Source organism: Pan paniscus, chromosome 13, assembly GCF_029289425.2.
Source record: "Pan paniscus chromosome 13, NHGRI_mPanPan1-v2.0_pri, whole genome shotgun sequence".
Lineage (NCBI taxonomy): Eukaryota > Metazoa > Chordata > Mammalia > Primates > Hominidae > Pan > Pan paniscus.
In genome coordinates, this window is record NC_073262.2 from 54,128,495 (window position 1) to 54,152,609 (window position 24,115).

A 24,115-nucleotide genomic window follows, 5' to 3' on the forward strand; every position below is an offset into this window, starting at 1 on the left:
CATATTTAGTTTCTACAAACAAAAACGAAGTGATAGTGTTTTATAAACTTACTACAGGGTTGAGTATCATGAGGAAAATTAAATTAAGTATTGTTCAATTTATTTGTTTAATGTAAGGAAGTAAAGGGAGAGTGTTAGTCATAGTATGTAGTCATATGTACTTCATTTAAAATACTCAAGTTTATTTTGTTTGACAGATGTGGTTGTCAGTGCTATCTGGAAGGAGCTAATTAGCTTGGTGAAGTCAGTTACTGAATCAGGTAAGCACTATTACACTGATCAAATGTTGTTTTTTGAAACAGGTGGTGATCAGATGATTTTTATAGCATCCGGTGAATTGTTTGACAATATATAAAATTTATTTTAAAAGTATTTCTTGCACTAACGTAGCTTCCAGTTTTTAATTTGTAGTTAATGTTTGAAGAACACTGGGGTTAGGTGTGCTGACCCACCACATGGTCCAAAATCTACATATAACTTCAGACTCCCCCAGAACTTAACTACTGATAACTTACTATCGATTGGAAGCCTTGCTGATAACATAAATAGCTGATGAGCACATATTTATATGTTATGTGCATTATATGCTGTGTTCATTAACAATATTAGTAAATTAGAGAAAAGAATGTTAGGAAAATCATAAGAGAAAACATAATCATTAAGTGGAAACGGGTTATATTCTTGTCTTTATGTTGAGTACACTAAGGAGGGAAGAGGAGGGGTGGAACTTGCTGTTTCCGGGATGGAAGAAAGTCTGAATAGGAGTGGACTCATGCCGTCCAAATCCGTGTTGCTCAAGGGTCAACTGGACTTAGTATTGTTGATTTAGAAAAAATAAATTTTTACAGCTCTCTGTACAGTCATCTCTAAAATTACATGCTTAGAAATACACCCTTCTAGCCGGGCCCGGTGGCTCATGCCTGTAATTCCAGCACTTTGGGAGGCCGAGGCGGGCGGATCACCTGAGGTCAGGAGTTTGAGACCCGTCTGACCAACATGGAGAAACCCTGCCTCTACTAAAAATACGAAATTAGCCAGACATGGTGGTGCATGCCTGTAATCAATCCCCAGCTACTCAGGAGGCTGAGGCAGGAGAATTGCTTGAACCTGGGAGGCGGAGGTTGCAGTGAGCTGAGATGGCGCCATTGCACTCCAGCCTGGGCAATAAGAGTGAAACTCCATCAAAAAAAAAAAAAAAAAAAAAGTAAATACACCATTCTCAGCCAGGCGTGGTGGCTCACGTCTGTAATCCCAACACTTTGGGAAGCTGAGATGGGTGGATCACCTGAGGTCAGGAGTTTGATACCAGCCTAGCAAACCTGTCTCTACTAAAAATATAAAAATCAGCCAGGCATGGTGGTGCACACCTGTAATCCCAGCTACTCAGGAAGCTGAGGCAGGAGAATCGCTCGAACCCAGGAAGTGGTGGTTGCAGTGAGCCAAGATTGTGCCCCTGTACCCCAGCTTGGGTGACAGAGCAAGACCCTGTCTCAAAAAAAAAAAAAAAAAAACTATACCCTTCTTTTTGCTTTTTGATAGGTAACAAAAAAGAGAAACCAGGTTCTGAAGTTTTGACTCTCTTATTAAAGTCTTTGGAAAGCATAGTAAAGTCTGAAGTATTTCCTGTATCAAAAACGCTGGTAAGTATAATACCCGTATGTTGGACTTTAAAAACCATTTTCTGAAGTTAAATTTTATATAGAAGATATTTGCACAAATCTAGTTTGGGAAGACTTTTTTATATCACGCATTCATCAGCAGTTTAGTCCTATTGCAATAAGTGCCATTCTATTAACTGTAGAGTCGTTTGAAACCTTTTTAATAAAGTGACTATAACAACAGCCACAGAAGTCTTCAACGTGGTAAGAAAAAAGTATCCGCCATACAGAGAAAAACTAGGGTAAAGGACATGAAACTTGAACTGAAGAAACTCAGATGTCCTTTAATTTTATGACAAGATTGCTGAAAACTACTAATAGTTAGTTGGTACTTTGTTTTCAATTAACTGTATTTAACCAAGATAATGACTTTGGTATTAAAACCCTTTTTTTTTTTAAAACCCGTGTAGTACAGGAAGAAAAGTGAATTGGATATGATTTTGATGATATGGGCATCTCAAAATAAGCTCCAGTGGAACAAACAATACCCTTAAATTCTGATTTTGTTTCCTTTATGTACTTTGATAGTTACTTGTTCTGTAGCAGTATAGCATAGTGGTTAATAGCAAGGGCTCTGGAGCATACTAGGTTGAATACCAGCCTAACTATTCATTAGCTGAGTAAATTTGTGCAGTTTATCTATTCCCTTGGCTTTGCCTAACCCCATATGTAAAGAGGGAATGTAGCAGTAGTTAAAGACTAAGTGAATTGATACATGGAAAGTACTATGGGCCAGGAACAAACTAATACTGCCTATTATTATTACTAATCTGTTTCAGATGACAGTATGTGAAAATGTATTTTCACTGACATAACTCTTCTATGACATTTAAGTTATGTAGTGCATGTTCATACCAGTATATTACCACTGGGCATGGTGGCTCACATCTGTAATCCCAGCACTTTGGGAGGTCAAGGTGGGCAAATTGCAAAAATTAGCCAGGCATGCTGACATGCCTGTAGTCCCAGCTTTTATGGAAGCAGAGGTGGGAGAATCACTTGAGCCCATGAGGTTGAGGCTGCAGTGAGCCAAGATCGTGCCACTGCAATCCAGCCTGGACAACAATGAGACCCTGTCTCAAAAAAGAAAAAAAAGACAGTATGGTAGTATTTTTGGAGAGCAATTTGGTAGGCTCAGTCAGTTTGATTTAGCAATCTTATACCCAACTATTAGCAGTCCTTTGAATATTTGCTTTGGGTACCAGTATAATTAATTGCAGAATTTCTATTAGTAGTATAAAAAAACGTAGAAATAGCCCCAAGGTCTCTTAATAGAAAAATGGTTGAATAAATAATGGATATTCATATAGCAGTATTTTTATATATTGATGCAATAATTCCGTAACAAGGTAAAATGAAGGTTAGTTGCAGAGTTTAATATCATTAGTGATTTACAGTGTAATGGCTTTAATGGTTTAAAGGAATGTGTGTATAACTGGCTGCCCAAGAAGTTGTGTGTTTTTCTGTGTACTTACATATACAGAAATTTAGAAGGTCTAGGAAAATAGACTCGGAACTGAAAATATTATCGTTGGAGATTAAAGACTTTACCTGCTTTTTATATTTCTGTGTTTGAACTTCTAAAACGGATGCAGATATATTCATGTTAGTGAATGAATGTATTTGATCTTTTTTAACTAATGAGATTATATTTACGTTAATGAATGAACATTACTTGTAATTGTTAGAGATATAGTTAACACTCAGATTTTTATTAGATAATATTTTTACGGCTAATTTACTGTAAAACCTTTTATCTCTCATAGGTCCTCATGGAAATTACAATTAAAGGACTTCCTCAGAAAGTATTAGGTTCACCAGCATATCAGGTTGCTAATATGGATATTCTTAATGCAAGTATCTTAAATGTAATATGATGAAGATTGGCCAAAAACATTTATACTTCCCTTTTTTATTTTATTTTATTTTATTTTATTTTATTTTATTTTATTTATTTATTTTTGAGACGGAGTTTTGCTCTTGTTGCCCAGGCTGGAGAGCAGTGGCACGATCTTGGCTCACTGCAACCTCCGCCTCCCAGGTTCAAGCTATTCTCCTGCCTCAACCTCCCGAGTAGCTGGGATTACAGGCATGTGCCACCACACCCGGCTAATTTTGTATTTTTATAGAGACGGGATTTCTCCATGTTGGTCAGGCTGGTCTTGAACTCCTAACCTCGGGTGATCCCTCCGCCTTGCTCTTCCAAATCCTGGGATTACAGGTGTGAGCCACTGTGCCCAGCATATTTCCCTTTTTTTAAAAAAAAAAAAAGAAAGATGACCTTATGTAAAATTCTGAGAGTATTGGATTTGAAGTATATTGACCAAATTAAAGGAAAAACTGATAGTTAATGTAAAGAATTAAATATGCTGCTGTGTGAATGAAAAAACTATTTTCCTGGATTAAATAAATGGCTCCAAAAGGAAAGTTTCCTAGTTGTTTATATACGATAATACTGTTGGTTACTGCCATAAATATTGGAAGCTAATGTAAAATGCACTTAGTATCTCCAGGATATAGGCATTGGGATTCCAGTAAGTTTTAAATCTATGTTCTTTTTATATCTGGAATCTCATAATTCCTTGATTTTCTGTGTAGAGGAAACAGCTATGATTAGACTATAAAGAGCTTGATTTTTTTTTTTTTTTTTTTTTTTTTTTTGAGACAGAGTCAGGCTGTTGCCCAGTCTGGAGTGCAGTGGCGTGATCTCGGCTCACTGCAACCTAATTCTCCCGGTCTCATGCCATTCTCCTGCCTCAGCCTCCCGAGTAGCTGGGACTACAGGCGCGTGCCACCCTGCCCGGCTAGTTTTTTTGTATTTTTAGTAGAGATGGGGTTTCACTGTGTTAGCCAGGATGGTCTCGATCTCCTGACCTCGTGATCCACCCGCCTCGGCCTCCCAAAGTGCTGGCATTACAGGAGTGAGCCACTGCGCCCGGCCAAGAGCTTGATTTTTGTGTGCAGTATATGGAAATAATTTTACTAACATGGTTGTCATACCCTAAGTAATGCCAAAAGTTAAATTTGTCATGCTAAAACAATTTTATTTCTTAAATAACCAATTATAAAAAACAAATGTTCTATTTGTAACTGAGAAGATTGACTTCATTTTCTCCTTCAGGGTACTCCAGCTTTGTTCTTAATTCAATTAATTTTCAACAATTTTTTGGAATGTGGTGTATCAGATGAAAGGTAAGTTTGTACTTTAACTTGAAACTTTGTCTTGGAAAGGTTATGTAATGAATGAGATTATTTATGTACTATTTCATAAGTTTAAGTTTTTTTAAAAAAAATTCGTTAACTTTTTGTCAGTTATTTTAGAATTTTGTTAACATTAAATTAATATATTCCTGCCAAAAAGTTGATGCATTTTTTATAATTTTTTGTTCAGGTTCTTTCTCAGTTTGGAATCACTTGTAGGCTGTGTTCTTTCTGGTCCAACTTCACCACTAGCTTTCAGTGACTCAGTTTTAAATGTTATTAATCAAAATGCAAAGCAGTTGGAAAATAAGGAGCATCTCTGGAAAATGTGGAGTGTTATAGTCACCCCATTAACTGAATTGATTAATCAGGTATGAAATAAATCTGCTACATATTTTGGATAATAGACCTTTTTTTTTGTTGTTAGTGCAGTTGGGGAAATGAATAGAAGTTTGAATTTGAATAGAAGATGGTAAATATTTTTTCTGGTGGAATTGGTAAACGTTGTACTTTTGATTGATTTTATTGCATTTCTCCCTCACTGGTAAAGAAACTATAACTTAATGGGGACTAATCAGCTTCATTTTCTTCAGTAGTGATTATAAACCTAGAAGGCTCACAGAGATGTAAATTCTTGTATCTTGGATTCTTTCAGTAGTTTTATTAACAGGGAATAACAGCGGTTATCTTGACTAGGCTATATATTCCCATAGTTAAGCCACGTTGGTGATTACCTCAAAGCCATATAGCATTTCCTTAAGTCAGGAATCTATTGAGAGTTGAATAATCTGTGTATTTAAATACTTAAATCCTCAATGTTTACCTATTTAACAAAAGTGGGTATAGTGGCAGGCTGTGGAGCACAAGTTCTGTTTATGATTTGTCAGCCTCTTTGTCAGTCTTTAAATGGGAATATGCATTCTCTGGGCTAATAGTGCTGTAACTCAAAAATGAAATAACTCGAAGGAATTTTGTTGTTTTTGTTGTTGTTGAGTTGGAATCTCACTCTGTCACCCAGGCTAGAGTGCAGTGGCATGATCTTGGCTCACTGCAACCTCCGCCTCCCGGGTTGAAGCGATTCTCCTGTTTCAGCCTCCCGAGTGGCTGGGACTACAGGTGCACGCCACCAAGCCCAGTTAATTTTTGTATTTTTAGTCAAGATGGGGTTTCACTGTATTGGTCAGGCGGATCTCAAACTCTTGACCTCAGCCTCAGCCTCCCAAAGTGCTGGGATTACAGGCGTGAGCCACTGTGCTCAGCTTTTTACATTATAGTTAACGTAGCCCTTGTTTTGGCTACTCAAGCTAGCACACTATTCTGGAAGAAAAGTCATTTACATTCTTAAATAGCTCCCCACTGTTAGAAGGATCACAGAGGCCCTTTTTATTGTATGAGTTTTTGCTGGAATGCTGTGTATGTATAGTAGAAGACTTTGGAGTTGGCTCTGGGATTCTTTTTTAGAACTTAAACATAGTGCATAATTTCCCCAGGTTGCAATTAACAAATTACAGCCAACTGGTGACTTAAAAACTACAGGGATTTATTCTCTCACAGTTGTGGAGACCAGCTATCCAAAATCAAGGAGTTGGTAGGATTGGTTTCTCCTGGAGCTCTGAGACAGAATCTGTTCATGCCTCTCAGCTTCTGGTGGTTGCTGGCAATCCTTGACCTTCCTTGGGTTGTAGCTGCATCACTTGACTATGCCTCCATCTTCACATGGTATTGTTGTCTGTGCCTATCCAAATTTTCCTCTTACAGAAAAGACTGTTCATTGGATTGGGGCTGACCCTAATCCAGTAGGACCTCATCTGAACATATGCAAAGACTTTATTTCCAAATAAGACTACATGCGTAGGTTCGAGGGGTTAAGAGTTAAACTTATTTTGAATCTCATCATTGGGGAACACAGTTTTGCCCACTACTTATAAATAAGTTATGTTACTACTTAGGATTAGAATAAGATGGTAATTTGTCTAACTTCATTATTTTTCTTGTTTTAGACCAATGAAGTAAATCAAGGTGATGCCTTAGAACATAATTTTAGTGCCATCTATGGTGCATTGACTTTACCAGTAAACCACATTTTTTCAGAACAGAGATTTCCAGTGGTAAGGCATTGTCAAGTATTGATTTCCGAGGGATTTGTATTTTTCTGAAAATATTATTTCATCCTTTATAATCAGCTTCCACAATGATTTGTTTTTCTTTTTCTTTTTCTCTTTTTCTCTTTTTTTTTTGAGACAGTCTCACATTGTCGTCCAGGCTTGGTGTACAGTGGTGCAATCTCAGCTTACTGCAACCTCTGCCTTCTGGGTTCAAGCAGTTCTCCTGTCTCAGCCTCCCAAGTAGCTGGGACTACAGGACCATGCCACTGCGCCCAGCTAATTTTTGTATTTTTAGTAGAAATGGAGTTTCACCATATTGGTCAGTTTCACCTGACCTCAAGTGATCCACCTGCCTTGGCCTCCCAAAGTGCTGGGATTACAGGCGTGACCCACCGTGCCCAGCCCACAATAATTTCTAAAATAAGACTTCTTTATGACTTTATTACTAGCTTAGGAGAATGATGAAGGGCGAGAGAAGTTCTTTTGGATCTTTGATAATTTTTGGTATCATGGCCTTATTTCCTCTCTTCAGTTAGATCTCTGGGATGTGGGGGAAAGGTTATTACCCTGTGTTAGTCTCTTTTTTATTTTGAGACAGTTTCACTCTTGTTGCCCAGGCTGGAGTGCAGTGGGGCAATCTTGGCTCACTGCAACCTCTACCTCCTGGGTTCAAGCAATTCTCCTACCTCAGCCTCCCGAGTAGCTGGGATTACAGGCGTCCGCCACTTCGTCCGGCTGATTTTTTGTATTTTTAGTAGAGATGGGGTTTCGCCATGTTGACCTCGAACTCCTGACCTCAGGTGATCCACCAACCTCGGCCTCCCAGAGTGCTGGGGTTACAGGCGTGAGCCACTGCACCCAGCCTTTAGTGTCTTTTTTGACACACTAAATGTTGCAGTGTTTTTAAAAAATGTTAAAGATGTATTGATTCTATAAACTTTGATAGATAGGTATATATTAACAAAACTTCTTTGTTGTTATTGGTAGGCCACCATGAAGACTTTGCTTAGAACTTGGTCAGAATTATATAGAGCATTTGCTCGTTGTGCTGCTTTGGTGGCAACAGCAGAAGAGAACTTGTGCTGTGAGGAACTTTCTTCCAAGATAATGTCCAGTTTGGAAGATGAAGGCTTTTCTGTGAGTTTGTCCTGATGCTACCTTTTTTTGTTTGTTTTTAAAGGATTCTTTTCAAGTAAATGGAGATAATATTTGTGAACTATCACCTATTACTGCCTCTATTTATATGTGATAAAGTTGGTACTGCAAACAAGTATGCTTTGTGTAACAGTTTTGTGTCTTTGGGCTCTAAGATTCAGTTTTGGGATCATTAACAGTGAAGATCTTTTACTATACTGTGTTATCTCCTTGTGCTTGTGTCATTCTAGATTAACACTTCAAGGGCCTTGCTCTCCTGGACCTCACTTTCTCATATGTATCTGTTAGATCTTTAAATTCAATCCCTTTGAAAGTTTGTAGTCTTAGAAAATATAAGTCTCTTTTCTCTTTCTTTCCCTCCTCATGGAAAGGACAGCTGTTGGGAACAGATTGATATGCGTCATTCCAGAATAGACCTCTTTCTGTTTACGCATGTCATTTGTATATTGATCCTTGCATATGCATTTGAATATATGGTATTCTTGCCAATGAAATCCTTATTGCATTTATTCCGAAGTAATTATGTAACTTTTCGTAAAACACTGTCTTGGCTCAGTTTCAAGTCAATCCATATAGCTCTATTATTTGTTTCAACTGCTGTCTAGTATTCTGTAGTATGTTTGTACCATTACTTGGAATTCTATTATTTATTTATTTATTATTTTTTGAGACAGAGTCTCACTCTGCCGCGCAGGCTTGAGTGCAGTGGCACGATCTCAGCTCACTGCAGCCTCCGCCTTCTGGGTTCAAGCGATTCTTCTGCCTCAGCTTCCCGAGTTGCTGGGACTACAGTTGCACACCATCGTGCCCAGCTAATTTTGTATTTTTAGTAGAGATGGGGTTTCACCATGTTGGCCAGGCTGGTCTCAAATTCTTGACCTGAGGTGATCCACCTTGGCCTCCCAAAGTGCTAGGATTATAGGCATGAGCCATTGCACCTGGCCTGGAATTCTGTTATTTTAAGGACATTTTGGTTTTTTCTATTATTTATTACTGTGTATGATCCTGGTAATGGCCTTCACACAGAAACCGTTGTTTTTCCATGCAGATTATTGAAATGATATTTGTTGTGCCTGTTTTCTCTATATCTTATATCTAACACATATTTTAAGGAGGAATAAAATAAAGTAAAAATAACAGTTCTTTTTTTTTTCTTCCCCCTGAGACAGAGTCTCACAGTGATTGTTGGGCGACAACCCAGGCTGGAGTGCATTGGTGCAATATGGGCTCACTATGACCTCTGCCTCCCAGGTTCAAGTGATTCTCCTCCCTAGTAGCTGGGACTACAGGTGTGCACCACCATGCCTGGCTAATTTTTGTATTTTTAGTAGAGAGGGGGTTTCACCGTGTTGGCCAGGCTGGTCTTGAACTCCTGACCTCAGGTGATTAGCCCACCTCAGCCTTCCAAAGTGTTGGGATTACAGGTGTGAGCCGCCGGGCCCAGCCAAAAATGACAGTTCTTATTGTAAAAGATTACAAACAACAAAGCAAATTCCCCTTCACACGTCTTCTCATCAGTAATAATCACTACCCATAGTTAGATGTTCATTGTTTTAGTGTTTTAAATGGATTTATATACATATCCTCTACTTGTTATTAGCACAATTCTAATTGTATTTGTCGGAGTGACTTTAAAAATGTAAATCAGATCTTGTCACTCTTGAAGTATTATAGTGTTTTGTTAGATTTGGAATAAAAATCTGAGCTCCTTACACTACCCGTGAGGTTTCTGCTTCCTTTTCCAAAGGACTTACCTAATCGCGCTTGTTTATTTTTGTTGTATAGCATCTTATTTCCTTTTTAGTACTGTCTCGAAATTGTTTATTTCTGTACTTTATTATGTTATTTCACCCACACTCCATGAGGTTAGGGACATTGTCTGTCATGATGGTGATTATCTCTGGGATCTGTCTACTGAATAAACAATGTGCAGGTTTTTATAACTGATCAGAAGAAGGTTGACCCTCAGTTATCACCTTTAAAAAATGGTCTTAGTTAGGCTTTCTCCCTTTGTTCTTTTCCAGAAGAAACTTGGAGTCTGTCAAATTTCACAAAATACCCTGTTGAGATTTTGCTTGGCTTTGATAAGGGTGAATTCACAGATTAATTCGGAAAAGAATTTACGTCTTTCTAATCAAATTGTTCCTTCCAGGGATTTGTGTTTATTTAGGTCTTCTAAAGTTAACCTAACTTGATTATTTTTTTTAAGCTGTTTTTTAACATTATAAATGGGTCTGTTCTTCCCTCATACTTGCTTGTTGCTGAAGGACATAAAAGTTGTTGCTTACATACTTCCTTGTATTGAATCATGTGTTTTTGGGATACACTTCTCGGTTACAGTGCTATTCTTTTAAATTATCATAGGATTAATGTTTTTTTCTGCATGTATATCTTCATTAGTGATATTGGAGTTCTCATTGTTCAATTTTTGTATTATGGCAATAGTGACCTCTTAGAATGATTTAGAAAACTGTTCTTCACCAATTTATATAGTGTAAGAGGAATGCCATATCTACAGTTGTATTCTTTTTTCTTTCTCTCTTTTTCTTTCTTTTCTTTCTTTCTTGATGAGGTCTTGCTGTGTTGCCCAAGCTGGAGTATAGTGGCTATTCACAGGCACCACCACACTACAGCCTCCACCTCCTGGGTTCAAGTAGTCATCCTGCCTCAACCTCCCAAGTGGGTTGGACTACGTGATGCCAAGCCCACCAACCTTTTTGTTCTGAAGTCTTCTCTTTTCTTGGTTGGACTTGGTAATTAAAGGCTTATCTAAGTCTACCAAGGAAAACAGCATGTAGTTTTATTTTATTGAGCATTACTACACAGCTTTTTACTTTTCTTTGTCTTTACATACATTGAATGGTTTTGTTTTAAAGCTTTTTTCAAACATATGCATGTAAGACTTTGATTACTGCCATCAGTGATCATATAGACTACTTTGATGCCTTTTTTTTTTTTTTTTTTTTTTTTGAGACCAAGTTTCACTCTTGTTGTCCAGGCTGGAGTGCAGTGGTGCGATCTCGGCTCACTGCAACCTCTGCCTCCGGGTTCAAGTGATTCTCCTGCCTTAGCCTCCCTAGTAGCTGGGATTAAAGGCGTGTGCCACCACGCCTGGCTAATTTTGTATTTTTAGTAGAGACGGGGTTTCTCCATGTTGGCCAGGCTGGTCTTAACTCCTGACCTCAGGCGATTCCGCCTGCCTTGGCCTCCCAAAGTGCTGGGATTACAGGTGTGAGCCACCACACCCAGCCTTTGATGCCCCCCTTTTTTTTTTTTAATAGCACCAGGGAACTTGGAAGGGTGCTTTGTAATTTGAGAATTTTTTATGGATATGTGTTGCTATTTTATCATTAATTTTTTATTTTACTGTATTGTGATCAGAGAGGATCATCTAGGACTTCTAATTTTGGAATTCATCCTGTGTTATAACTGTGATAATGTAGTTTTATAATTGTTTATTTATAAGACACTTGGGATCAGGTATCTCCCTGATTATGAATTTGCTGTATATTAACATGTTCATTAAATACTTTGATGCCATATTGTTATACATTAGAGATTAATGACTACTGATATTTTCATTGTAATGTGTTCCTTGTTACTGCCTTTTTCTTAAATTCTACTAGCTTGAAATTTATTACACCTTCTTGAAAATTTGTGTCAAATGTGTCTTTAAAAACACCGTCCTGAGCAATAATTCTTTTTTTTTTTTTTTGATGGAGCCTCGGTCTGTCGCAGGCTGGCGTGCAATGGTGTGAACTCGGCTCACTGCAGCCTCCGCCTCCCGGGTTTAAGCAGTTCTCCTGCTCCAGCCTCCCGAGTAGCTGGGATTACAAGCATTCACCACCACGCCTGGCTAATTTTTGTGTTTTTAGTAGAGACGGGGTTTCACCATGTTGGCCAGGCTGGTCTCGAACTCCAGACCTCAGGTGATCCACCCACCTCAGCCTCCCAAAGTGCTGGGATTGCAGGCGTGAGCCACCAGTCCTGGCCAGCAACTTCTTTTTATGTTTTGTTTCACTGGGTTTAGTGAAAACTTTTACTTCATAATTTTCAAGAGGAGTTTGATAGAGAATCTGTGATCTTAGTATTTCCAATCTCAGTTTATTGGTTGATATGATGGCTTTTATGGGGATCTTAAAAGTGAATTATTTTTCTTAAATATTGAGGAAGAGAAAGTACAGTGTTTGACTCAGCAGTTAACTGAAAAAGATTTGTAATCATGTATGGTCATGTGCCTCATAACAATGTGTCAGTCAACAACAGACCGCAAATCTAGTGCTACATATCCTAAGCAGAACGTTGTAATACGGTATTTTTACTGTGTCTTTTCGATGCTTAGATACACAAATACATACCATTTTGTTACAGTTGCCTAGAGTATTCAGTATAGTAACTACACACCTATACAGGTGCCTAGGCTATGTGTTTGTAGCTTAGGAACAACAGACTATATAGGTGTGTGTGTCATCTAGGTTTGTGTGAGTACACTGTGTTCTCACAAGATGAAATTGCCCGATGACCCATTTTTCACAATGGATGGATCTCTGTTAAGCCGTGGGTGGCTGCACTTAATGTACTGTAAGCTGTGGCATGTGTGTTACATAGGATATATGGGAGTAACAGTCTTATATTTTTTCATGTTGCTTACTCTTGTTGAATACTGTTCCAGTACTTGAATGTTTCTAACAGTGGTACTTTCTTCCCTAGAATTTGTTGTTCGTGGATAGAATTATTTATATTATTACTGTAATGGTTGATTGCATTGACTTCTCACCATATAATATTAAATATCAGCCCAAAGTTAAATGTAAGTATGTATTTTTTAACCTTTGTTTGTCCAGTATTTCATAAGCAGTACTGAACTTTGCCAGGGGAAGTCCTAATACCTTTGCCACCTCATTTTACTAACTTTTGATCTTGTTTAACCATGTTAGTTACTATGCTAGGAGCTTTCATACATGTTCTCTCTCTTTTTTCTTTTTAATTTTCATATGCTCTGTATCATTCTCTTATCTCTATCACACAAAATTTCTTTACTCCTTTTTACAACGCAGAAAGATAAATACTATTCTAATTAGAGATTGCCTAATAGTACAAATGGTTTTAGTCATTCCATCTGGTATGAAGGATTATCTGGACAAGAAACTTAGACATAACTTAAAATGTTTTTATTTGCAAGCCTGATTTAAAATAGTCATTGAATTGACATTATAATTTAAAAGAAAACAATGGGATCAGTTAATTGGTTATTTTTTTCCAGAAATGTTACAAAGTTTAACTCATCGTTTACCTGAAACATGGTAATTAAATGATTAAAATTGTACAATTTGGGATCATAACAAGTTGCGTGATTTTTAAAACCATATGCCTTGGTTAGTTTTAAGTTATTTTGTAGCAAATAGTTTTTAAAATCTGTTCATTGATTCATTGAAGTCAGATATATCCACCTATGTTTATATGTTCCTACCATATAGGTAGTGATAATCTGTCATTAATGAAAAATGTTAGTTGATGTTGAGATATATTATTCTTGTTTAAAGATTAGGAACATAAAATTATCTAACAATAAGATTTGCCATTGATGAGTTTTCTAAAACATTCTTAGAATCTTTTTTGGTTTTTGAATTTTTACTAAGTAGCAATATGGAGTAACATGTTAAGCTCCTGAAGTATATTATAGGTCAGAGCATCCCGGCCTGAGTGCCGTGGAAATATAGGTTATAAATGTTCTTGACATACTGATCTTAGCTCTCCTCTTGGGCTGACCAGGACCTAATATGATTACCTCAGTGTGTCAGAAAAATAGGCTTATCTCTGAAAATCATAAGTTTACCAAGATTATATAACAGATGATGTCAGAAATTATAAGCCACTGAAGTTTCATAGAGCGAAGATGATCAGTCTCATTTTGACATAATTTTACCTATGTTGGTACTTCTGAAATTAGATTTAACCGAATATCCAATTCAGGAACCCACAGTTACAAATGTCTTTTCCACTCCGTGTCCATGCAAAACAGAGCCAGAGTTCTCTTGCTGTAAAATTTGGGTAATGGGGAGGTTTTTAAAAGAAGTTGAGAAGGGGAAACAATGTTAAGACTAACCGAAAGGAAATTGTTATTATCAGGATCACCTTGGGATTTTTTGGTGACTTACATTGTGAAGATTTCAAATTTAGAGAAATATTGCAAGAGTTTATGTGGAAACTTCGTATTCCTTTACTCAGGTTTCTCAATTAATGGTTGATTGCATTTATCTTATCTGCTCCCCCCTCCCCTCAGAATATACATTTTATTCTTTTTCCCTTCTGAACCATTTTAAGGTATAGTTTTAGACAAGTTGACAACCTGGAACAGTTCCTCAGTCTTGTCTTTTATGTCTTTCAAAAAACAACTTTAGGCTGGGTGCAGTGGCTCACGCCTGTAATACCAGCACTTTGAGAGGCCGAGGTGGGTGGATCCCCTGAGGTCAGGAGTTCTAGACCAGCCTGGCCAACAGGGCTACAACCTGTCTCTACTAAAAATACAAAAATTAGCAAGCCATGGTGGTGCACGCCTGTAGTCCCAGCTACTTGGGAATCTGAGGCAGGAGAATCTCCTGAACCCAGGAGGCAGAGGTTGCAGTGAGCTGAGATCATGCCACTGCACTCCACCAGCCTGGGCAACAGAGCTAGACTCTGTCTCAAAAAAAAAAAAAAGGCAATTTTACTTTCTTAGAGTCTCTCAATCTGGGATTACCATATTGCTTTAAGATTAGATTCAGGGTCCATTCATTACTGGAGTACCACAGAAATAATGCTGTAGTTCTTTTTCAATTCATTATTTTCCCATTACTGGTGATGTTAACACTTCCTGTTTGTTTGAGGATGGCATCTGCCAGGTATTCCACTGTAAGGTTAATTACTAAATACTTACTGTGGCACAATTATTGCTTGTTTCTCTAGATACACTTTCATTTACCATCTAATATCACATGGATTATGCTATTCATTCCTTTTCTGTATTTTTCTCTACTGTCTCTAATAGTGAGAAACCTGGTTTTCATTACCCTCAATGTATTTACAACTTGATCATTCACTTGTATGTAACCAGTCTCCTGACATAATGGCTGTCACCTCACCTGAGCATTCTGTCAGGGAATTTCTGGATATAGTTTTTCAGTGTACATAAATGTCTGAAAAATTGATTCCAAGGAGAAAGATCAACTTCCTTTTAGTAGCAACACTTGTTTTTCATGTTACCATATGAGATTAATTTTAATTAAGCATTCGTTTTCTGTTAAATTTGAGATCTCATTCCTTAAAAGAATGGATTGAGTGAGAGAAACAAGTAATTTTGGAATGGGTAAATTTTTTGGGCAAGAGCTATGTGGGTTTATTCTTCTAGGTAGATGTTTACAGATCTAAGGGTACAAAAAATCAGACAGTACTTTTAGGACAAATCTTTTTCTTTATATCTAGGAAATAGTAGACTTACTGCATTCTTTCTCAGCTTTGTATCTCTGACTTGTTCAATGTTATTTGTAGGGATCAATGTACTATAGATGAGCAAAAAAATGGTCCGTCATTCTTAGTGGAAATTTTTTGTTTTTAAAACTAACTTTCAAAATTTAAATTTGGAACCTATCTTATGTAATTTAGTACTTTCTTGCATATTACTTGTTGAAATTTTTATGAAATGTAAAATTAAAGTTTGAGATGCATTTTATAATTCCTAAGAAAAAATGAACTTGTTTTTCTGGAATTGATATTCATGATCCGCCAAGTAGTTTTCGTCTCCCATTCTCATTTGTAAAGATAATGTTCTAGTGATACTTATCCATTAATGGTACATTATGTTATGATTTGTTTGGGGTGTCAGTCAGCAAACGGACATGTATTTGATGTATCTAACATTTAAATGTGAGCTATAAATTGTAAAAGTGGACAGTGACTCCTATTTTCAATTTATTTGAGTTTTTAATTAATTCAGTTTTTGTTTTTAGCACCACAGAGACCTTCAGATTGGTCCAAAAAGAAGAATGAGCCCCTAGGGAAATTGACTTCTTTATTTAAACTTATTGTGAAAGTGATCTATTCTTTCCACGCACTGAGCTTCAAGGAAGCACATTCCGATACCCTCTTCACTATTGGCAACTCAATCACCAGCATTATTTCCAGTGTACTTGGACATATTTCTTTGCCTTCTATGATCCGAAAAATATTTGCAACTTTAACAAGACCTCTGGCATTATTTTATGAAAACTCAAAGTAAGTATTTTGGGCTAAGTAGCTTTGAATTAAATGTATACAATTTAAATATAGGTAGCAACTTTTATTTTTTAATCAGCTGTGTTGTAGATGGTAGTCATGACAATTTTGTGGAGAGGATAATAAACTACACTTTTGTTGAAAAGATAGTTAAAATAGTATAGAAATATGAGAGAGAAATTGGAAGTCTTTCTATTTTGCCTGTTACTTCCCTTTCCCTTTGCTTTTCAATGCTTACCTTTTCAGAATTGTTTATGCAAACAAGCCTACCTATTAAATGCATGATAGATAGGAAAGCTTACTTGGCATGCTGTTTTGCAATTAATTATATGGTATGCACTTAATACAGTTGGCTGTTTGTATCCATGGGTTCTGCATTCATGGATTCAACCAACCCTGGATCAAAAATATTTAGAAAAATTAAAAAGAATAAAATGAATGCAAATAAATACAATATGACAATTATTTACATTGTATTAGATATAAGGAATCTAGAGATGATTTAAAACATATGGGAGGATGTGTTTAGGTTACATGCAAATACAATTTGTTTTATATTAGAGTGTTGAGCATCCATGGATTTTGGTATCTTGGCAGGAGGGTGGTCCTGGAATTAGCCGCCACCATGCCCAGCTAATACCCCATGGATACTGAGGGATTTCTGTCTTTGTACCATATACATGAGAATCTCATTTTTAAAAATGTCTACATGTGATTCTGTTAAACTTTTTACCCAATTTCTGATTGGTGGACATACATGTTTTTCTAGTGTTCTCCCTCATAACAATTGAACATTATTTATACATAAATCATTGCCCACATTTGCCACTATTTCTGGGTATACACATTTATGTGTCTGAATTGGTCTCCAAAAAATTGAATTAATTTTGCATCACCCTTTATTTGAATCGAAGCAAGCAGTGCTTTAAAACCTGAAAGAAAAAAAAAGCCTCAGTAACAAACTCGTACAAGCATTTTGAAAGGATTCATGAATATTCTTTATAGCAAGCTTGTGTGGTTCATTCAGAAGACAGTTTATCTTTCATAAATTAACAGAGTTTTAGGAACAGATTTTATAAAGTACGATACAACCTCCAAATCCATGAACTTTTCTTTGAAAATCTTTAAGTCTATATTTCATCAAAAGTAATGCCTAAAAGAAATGTACAGAAACAAGCAGTTAATATGATTATTACTTTGAGGTTTATTGTAGATATTTTCTGTGATTCATTTTTCAAAGATGGGATGGTTTTATGCTTAATATTTAGCATTTGAGTTTTTTACTTGTTAAGTCTTTGGGCACCTTTTTATATCATCAATTTATATTTATTATGTCTTTATTACCTTTTTCTTAGGATTAGCTTGATAGATAGTACAGTGTTAACTTGCAGAAATATAAATGGTATTCTATTTTATCCTTCCTAGGCTTGATGAAGTTCCTAAAGTATATAGTTCTCTGAACAACAAGGTAAAAATAGACAATTCTCCATAAACCATACTTTCATGATGAGAAAATGATAGAGTTTAGATAATTTTCTTAAACATAATTCTGCTGATTTTTAAAGGGGTTATTCCTTCTTTTTTTTTTTCCTGGAGACAGCATTTCGCTCTTGTCACCCAAGCTGGAGTGCAGTGGCAGGATCTCGGCTCACTGCAACCTCCACCTCCTGGGATCAAGTGATTCTCCCACCTCAGCTTCCTGAGTAGCTGGGAGTACAGGCACATGCTACCACGCCCAGCTGATTTTTTGTGTATTTAGTAGAGACAGGGTTTCACCATGTTGGGCAGGCTTGTCTCGAACTCCTGACCTCAAGTGATCCGCCTGCCTCGGCTTCCCAAAGTGCTAAGATTACAGGTGTGAGCCAACACGCTTGTCCTGTTCTTCATTTTTAATGGACATTTAATAACACCATATGAACACATTTACAGGGTTTTTTTTTTTTTTTAAGGATTTAATACTTTAAATTCATGTTAAGTAATGAACTTTTTTTTGGAGACAAAATCTCACCCAGCTGGGAGTGCAGTGGCACGATCACGGCTTACCACACCCCTGCCCTCCTGGGCTCAAGGTGATTCTCCCACCATAGCCTCCCAAGTAGCTAGGACTACAGGCATACACCACCACTCCTGGCTAATCTTTGTATTTTTTGTAGAGGCGGGGTTTTGCCATGTTGCTCAGGCTTGTCTCAAATTCCTGAGCTCAAGCAGTCTGCCCGCTTTGGCTTCCCAAAGTGCTGGGATTACAGGCGTGAACCACCGAGCCCAGCCTAGTTAATCAACTCTTAGCTCATCCCTTTGTATATGATGGCGATTGGACCCAAAGTTTTCTAGGTGAACGTATGTAGGTAACTATTTATCTTGTTATAATTATTACAAAAACATAATTTCTTTTGTTAATAGAAAATAAGTTCAAAATTGAACTGTAATATTAATAACCAAAGCAAATTCACCTGATAATTTGTCGAGTTATAAAGAGGGATATATATTTAAGGCAACAGTGGGGGTTAGTTTAAAATTGTCTTAATTTTAAAAATTGAAATAGCAACATATATTCTGTGAGTTAATATTTAGTATATGTTTTGCTTTTATTTTTTCATTTTTCCTAGTTAGAAAAGCTACTGGGAGAAATTATTGCTTGTCTGCAATTCAGCTACACCGGAACTTATGATAGTGAACTTCTTGAACAACTCTCCCCACTATTACGCATAATATTTCTGCACAAGAATAAACAGATTCGAAAACAGAGTGCTCAGTTCTGGAATGCCACTTTTGCTAAAGTGATGATGTTGGTTTATCCTGAAGAGTTAAAGTATGCTAACAACAAAACTTATATACAACTAACTATTCTGTTGTGATCATATAAATTGATAGTTTGATTCAAAATAATCTTTTCTTATGGGGTATTGTTACAGAGGATTCCTTAGTTGAAATATTACCATTTGGAATACATGATAATTATTAAACATTATTTCACCTTTTCATTGGTGCTTAGAATAACCTTGATTTCAGGAGCCAAGAAAAGCAGTTTAAATTATCCTTAATAAAAGAGACAAGGAGGACAGGAAATAGATGATTTTTTTTTTTTTTTTTTTTTTTTTGAGATAGAGTCTCACTCTGTCGCCCTGGCTGGAGTGCAGTGGTGCGATCTGGGCTCACTGCAAGCTCCGCCTCCCGGGTTCAAGTGATTCTCCTGCCTCAGCCTCCTGAGTAGCTGGGACTGAAGGTGCGTGCCACCTTGCCTGGCTAATTTTTTGTATTTTTAGTAGAGACAAGGTTTCACTGTGTTAGCCAGGATCGTCTCAATCTCCTGACCTCGTTATCTGCCTGCCTCAGCCTCCCAAAGCGCTGGGATTACAGGTGTGAGCCACCGTGCCCCGCCTGGATAATTATTAAAGCTAGACATGAATACTTTATATAATATTCTACTTCTTATTGGAATTTTCCATGATAAAAATTTGGAAATTCAGAAAAGTACAGGGAAAAATATAAAAATTGCCTAATTTTTCTCAGTTTTATATACACATAGTAAGGAACAGTCTTTATTTAAAAATAAAGATGTATTTTGCTGCTCTAAAAATTAAAGTGCTGTTGTTAACAGATCATCAGTGTTCACCAGTACTACTTGACTTAAGGTGTATATTTTATGTACTTTTTTAAAGACCAGTACTAACACAAGCCAAACAAAAATTTCTGCTCCTGTTGCCTGGTTTGGAAACTGTTGAAATGATGGAGGAATCCAGTGGACCATATTCTGATGGAGTAAGTTGGGGGGTTTTATTGTTCATTTGTTTTTGGACATTTAAGTTATTTGTTGAAAGTTATAAATAAGTAGAACCTGAACAGAAAAGAGTTTTGTAACATAGGCTTTTTCCACATTGTCAGTTGTGTGGCCTGAAATTTCTTTTGTGATTTTCACTAGAGATTCTCATGTAAATAATCTCTAATTCTTGTCATTAATCATTTGTTTTGAACTCGGGTACCTCATCTCTGCTGTTCACAAAGAGTAAAATACATAATTGTTGCTTTGGAAAAACTGGAAATAATGGTTACTAAGCCATGTCTAAGCCAGAGCTGCTGTTCATTTTCTTATTTTTAAAAAATTGATTTTCTCAATTCTTCTATCAGAAAAATAAATCTTTGCTGTCACATCGCATTAGGAGCAAAGTTTCTTTGGCTAATAATATTTGATTACTGCCTGAAGATATAGTAGTTAAAGGCACGGGTACTATAGACTTGTGAGCTAGAGTGTTCTTAGAAAACCTTTTTCTATTCAGGAGCAGCTAGGGTATAGCTAGTTTTGTTTAGAATCTTTGGGAGAAAAAAGACTGTTATAGCCAACTAAGTATCTCATTTGCTTTTGGCTGAAGTAAAAATTTTCCACTAGATAACTAACAGTTAGACTTGTTAAAGAGTTCAGTGGAATTTGGTCTGTAAAAGCTATATATTCTGTTGAGGGGAAATACGCTCTGTCATACATGCTTTATTAACCCTCAGTTGTTTAATGTTTAAAGTTCTATGGCTTTGAATATTCTCTTAGAAATATTTTCAGTTACAGGTAGAGTGTTTGAATGTAGTAATTTAATTCACTTTATGTGTTTATGTGACATGTCTCATTTTCAGAATTCATAAAATTGAATGGTATTAAACAGCTACTATTAAAGAGACACCAAAGCCATTTGCTATTGAATTAGACAGTGGCTTTCCTTTCTTTGATTTTTATGGGATTGAATAATTAGAAAAATTTTGACAATATTTGCAATTACTATTTGTTAGGAATTTTCAAAACGTGAAAAGGAAAAGCAAAATATTACCGTTCTATTTAATGAAATTGTTTCATTTTTAATAAAACAGACAGAAAATTCACAACTAAATGTGAAGATAAGTGGCATGGAGAGAAAATCAAATGGAAAAAGAGATTCATTTTTGGCACAAACAAAGAATAAAAAAGAAAATATGAAACCAGCAGCCAAAGTATGTTTTCAAAAGTTTAATCAAAAATTTTAAGATAAAGTATATTGTAACTTACATACAACTTTAAAAATTGGATGAAAGAACTATAAAAGACTAAATAAAGGTTGGGATTGCAGGGGAATTGAGGGCATTTGATGTAGAAAGACTGCTAGGATAGCATGGTAACCCAGAAGCCTTGGGTGATGATTCCTGTTTAGGAAAGGTAAGTTTCTGTGTAATGCTTAGCAACTGTTACATGTAGTTATTCCAGGCAGCAGCCCCCTTGAGATGGAATGAGACTAGTTATGAATGACTAAAATAGGTAGCACAAGAGAAAATATTTTAGAACTTTTGTTTAGGATTATTGTTATTTTAGAACTTAATATTTTGAATAGAAATAAATAATGCCTAGATAAGACACCTATGTTAAGCTCATGCCAGTTGCCAGTTAACTTGACTTTTAGACAACAGTTCTCTCTTCCATGACCTCCAGTAAAGGTTATTCTAGAATCTTGAGACCATGGCCCTGGTGAAATGAAAGAAAAGTGTTATTTTTTAAGAATACCTCTGCCACATTCTTGTAGCAACTATAAATAGAATTAAAGCAATGGTTCCAATGAACATTTATTAAGATAATATTGTAGTACCAAAGTTACTTGTATGTAGGGCATTTTGTATTGGCGACTTTCACTAAGTCATGCCTCAACTTGAGAGCTGCAAATATACTCTCCTCCTGCCAAATCAGTTCATTTCCATGTGTTAGCCTGACAAACGGTTATGTCCATACTTTGTAGTTAAGCACAGACTTGCCTACTTCGTAAAGAGGTTTAATACTGTCTACTTTCTTAGTATTTGTTAGAGGCAGAAAGAAAGTGGGGAACATTGTACTAATTTATTACGGATCATGAGTATCATCAACTTTCATAATCACTATTGAAAAATGGTGTCATTATTAGAGGAGAGTGATAGAAATATTGGAAAATAATTTGGAAGCTAAAATGTATATTTGCTTATTTTTTCAAATCTGCAGCTGAAACTTGAATCTTCATCTGTAAAAGTAAAGGGTGAAATTCTTTTGGAAGAGGAAAAGTCTACTGACTTTGTGTTTATACCTCCAGAAGGAAAAGATGCAAAGGAAAGAATATTAACTGATCATCAAAAAGAAGTTCTCAAAACAAAGCGGTTTGTAGGCCTTTTATCTTGAGTTGGGTATTTGGTATTCAGGCTTAGATTTCATGCAAGAAAAGTGTAACTTTGTGTTTAGAACTAAAATATGTGTACTAATTTTTTTTTTTTTTTGACACGGAGTTTCACTCTGTTGCCCAGGCTGGAGTGCAGTGGTGCCATCTCGGCTCACTGCAAGCTCCGCCTCCCGGGTTCACGCCATTCTCCTGCCTCAGCCTCCCGAGTAGCTGGGACCACAGGCATGTGCCACCACGCCCGGCTAATTTTTTTGTACTTTTGGTAGAGACGGGGTTTCACCATGTTAGCCAGGATGGTCTTGATCTCCTGACCTCGTGATCCGCCCACCTCGGCCTCCCAAAGTGCTGGGATTACAGCTGTGAGCCACCACACCCGGCCACGTGTACTAAATTTTAATGCCAAAAGTTATACTGTACATAAATGCATTTCATAATGTATAAAGCTACCTAGTAATGTACCAAATATTTATAAACTGAATTTCTTCTCTGAGGTGGGAAATACGCATTTAGGTCATGATTTTATAACAATTTAGTAGAATTGTAATTTTCGTTTCTTTTTATGTTTTGTTTTATGTTGTTGAGAAGAGTCTCTCTCTGTTACCCAGGCTGGAGTGCAGTGGCATGATCTCTGCTCACTGCAGTCTCTGCCTCCCGGGCTCAAGTGATCTTCCCGCATCAACCTCCCAAGTAGCTGGGACTGCAGATGCACGCCACCATGCCCAGCTAATTTTTTATTTTTTGTAGAGATAGGATTTTGCCATGTTGCCCATGCTGGTCTTGAACTCCTGAGCTCAAGCAGCCCACCCACCTCAACCTCCCAAAGTGCTGGGATTACAGGCGTGAGCCACCGTACCTGGCCATAAGTTTAATTTCTAATTGTAAGAATATCATCTGGTTTTTGAAGTTACTTATATATAGTTTTTTTCAGGTGTGATATTCCTGCCATGTATAATAATCTGGATGTTTCCCAAGATACCTTATTTACTCAGTATAGTCAGGAAGAGCCTATGTAAGTACAGAAGCCATCAAACTTTTATATCTGTTTTATTCATTTTCAAATAATTATAAAAACAATATTCTTACTAATATTTATTTCAGGGAAATTCCTACTTTAACCAGAAAACCAAAGGAGGATTCTAAGATGATGATTACGGTATGTTTGACATTTCATATTTTGGGCTTTTTAGAATCACCCTTCCATTATACAGTCTGTTAAACTGCTGAAATGTCTGTAGGTCTTCCCTTTATTAATTTTAAAATTTATTGTAGATTTATTGTATGATTTCCTTTTAACTCCCATTCAGATACTAGCAGAATATCAGCAGACACTAGTCTGTGTGTGTGTGTGTGTGTGTGTGTGTGTGTGTGTGTGTATGTGTGTATAAAATAAATGTACTTGGCTTTTCTTGAATATTTACAATTAGGAACACAAACTGTTAGGTATCTACCACTAACTTTGGAATAGTTGCCATATATTGAATGTCAGTGATTATCTTTGGGTTACCAAAGTTTTACACTAAAGTTTTCCCAGAAAGTCAAACTCGGTTGCTGGTTATTAATCTGTGTGTGTATATATATGTATATATTTCTGTGC

General features: G+C 36.6%; 1 protein-coding gene across 20 annotated transcripts in view; it reads left to right on the forward strand.

Moving 5' to 3' along the window:
- Positions 1–24,115, forward strand: part of RIF1 (replication timing regulatory factor 1) — a 160,559-nt gene that overhangs the window by 28,732 nt on the left and 107,712 nt on the right. For 18 of the 20 annotated variants that reach the window (XR_008624503.2, XR_008624504.2, XR_010109388.1 and 15 more), the window contains exons 14-29: positions 198–260; positions 1,540–1,640; positions 3,425–3,511; positions 4,780–4,850; positions 5,050–5,230; positions 6,860–6,967; positions 7,952–8,101; positions 12,830–12,929; positions 16,105–16,369; positions 17,795–17,837; positions 18,976–19,178; positions 20,029–20,128; positions 21,221–21,340; positions 22,350–22,501; positions 23,450–23,530; positions 23,620–23,674. Coding sequence is in view for 11 of the 20 variants with exons in the window: in XM_034954275.3 (XP_034810166.1) it covers positions 198–260; positions 1,540–1,640; positions 3,425–3,511; positions 4,780–4,850; positions 5,050–5,230; positions 6,860–6,967; positions 7,952–8,101; positions 12,830–12,929; positions 16,105–16,369; positions 17,795–17,837; positions 18,976–19,178; positions 20,029–20,128; positions 21,221–21,340; positions 22,350–22,501; positions 23,450–23,530; positions 23,620–23,674 (1,880 nt within the window). In the remaining 9 variants the exon portion in view is untranslated. The remainder of the gene's footprint in view (positions 1–197; positions 261–1,539; positions 1,641–3,424; positions 3,512–4,779; positions 4,851–5,049; positions 5,231–6,859; positions 6,968–7,951; positions 8,102–12,829; positions 12,930–16,104; positions 16,370–17,794; positions 17,838–18,975; positions 19,179–20,028; positions 20,129–21,220; positions 21,341–22,349; positions 22,502–23,449; positions 23,531–23,619; positions 23,675–24,115) is intronic. The other 2 variants (XM_034954274.3, XM_055108582.2) reach the window with 1 other exon arrangement.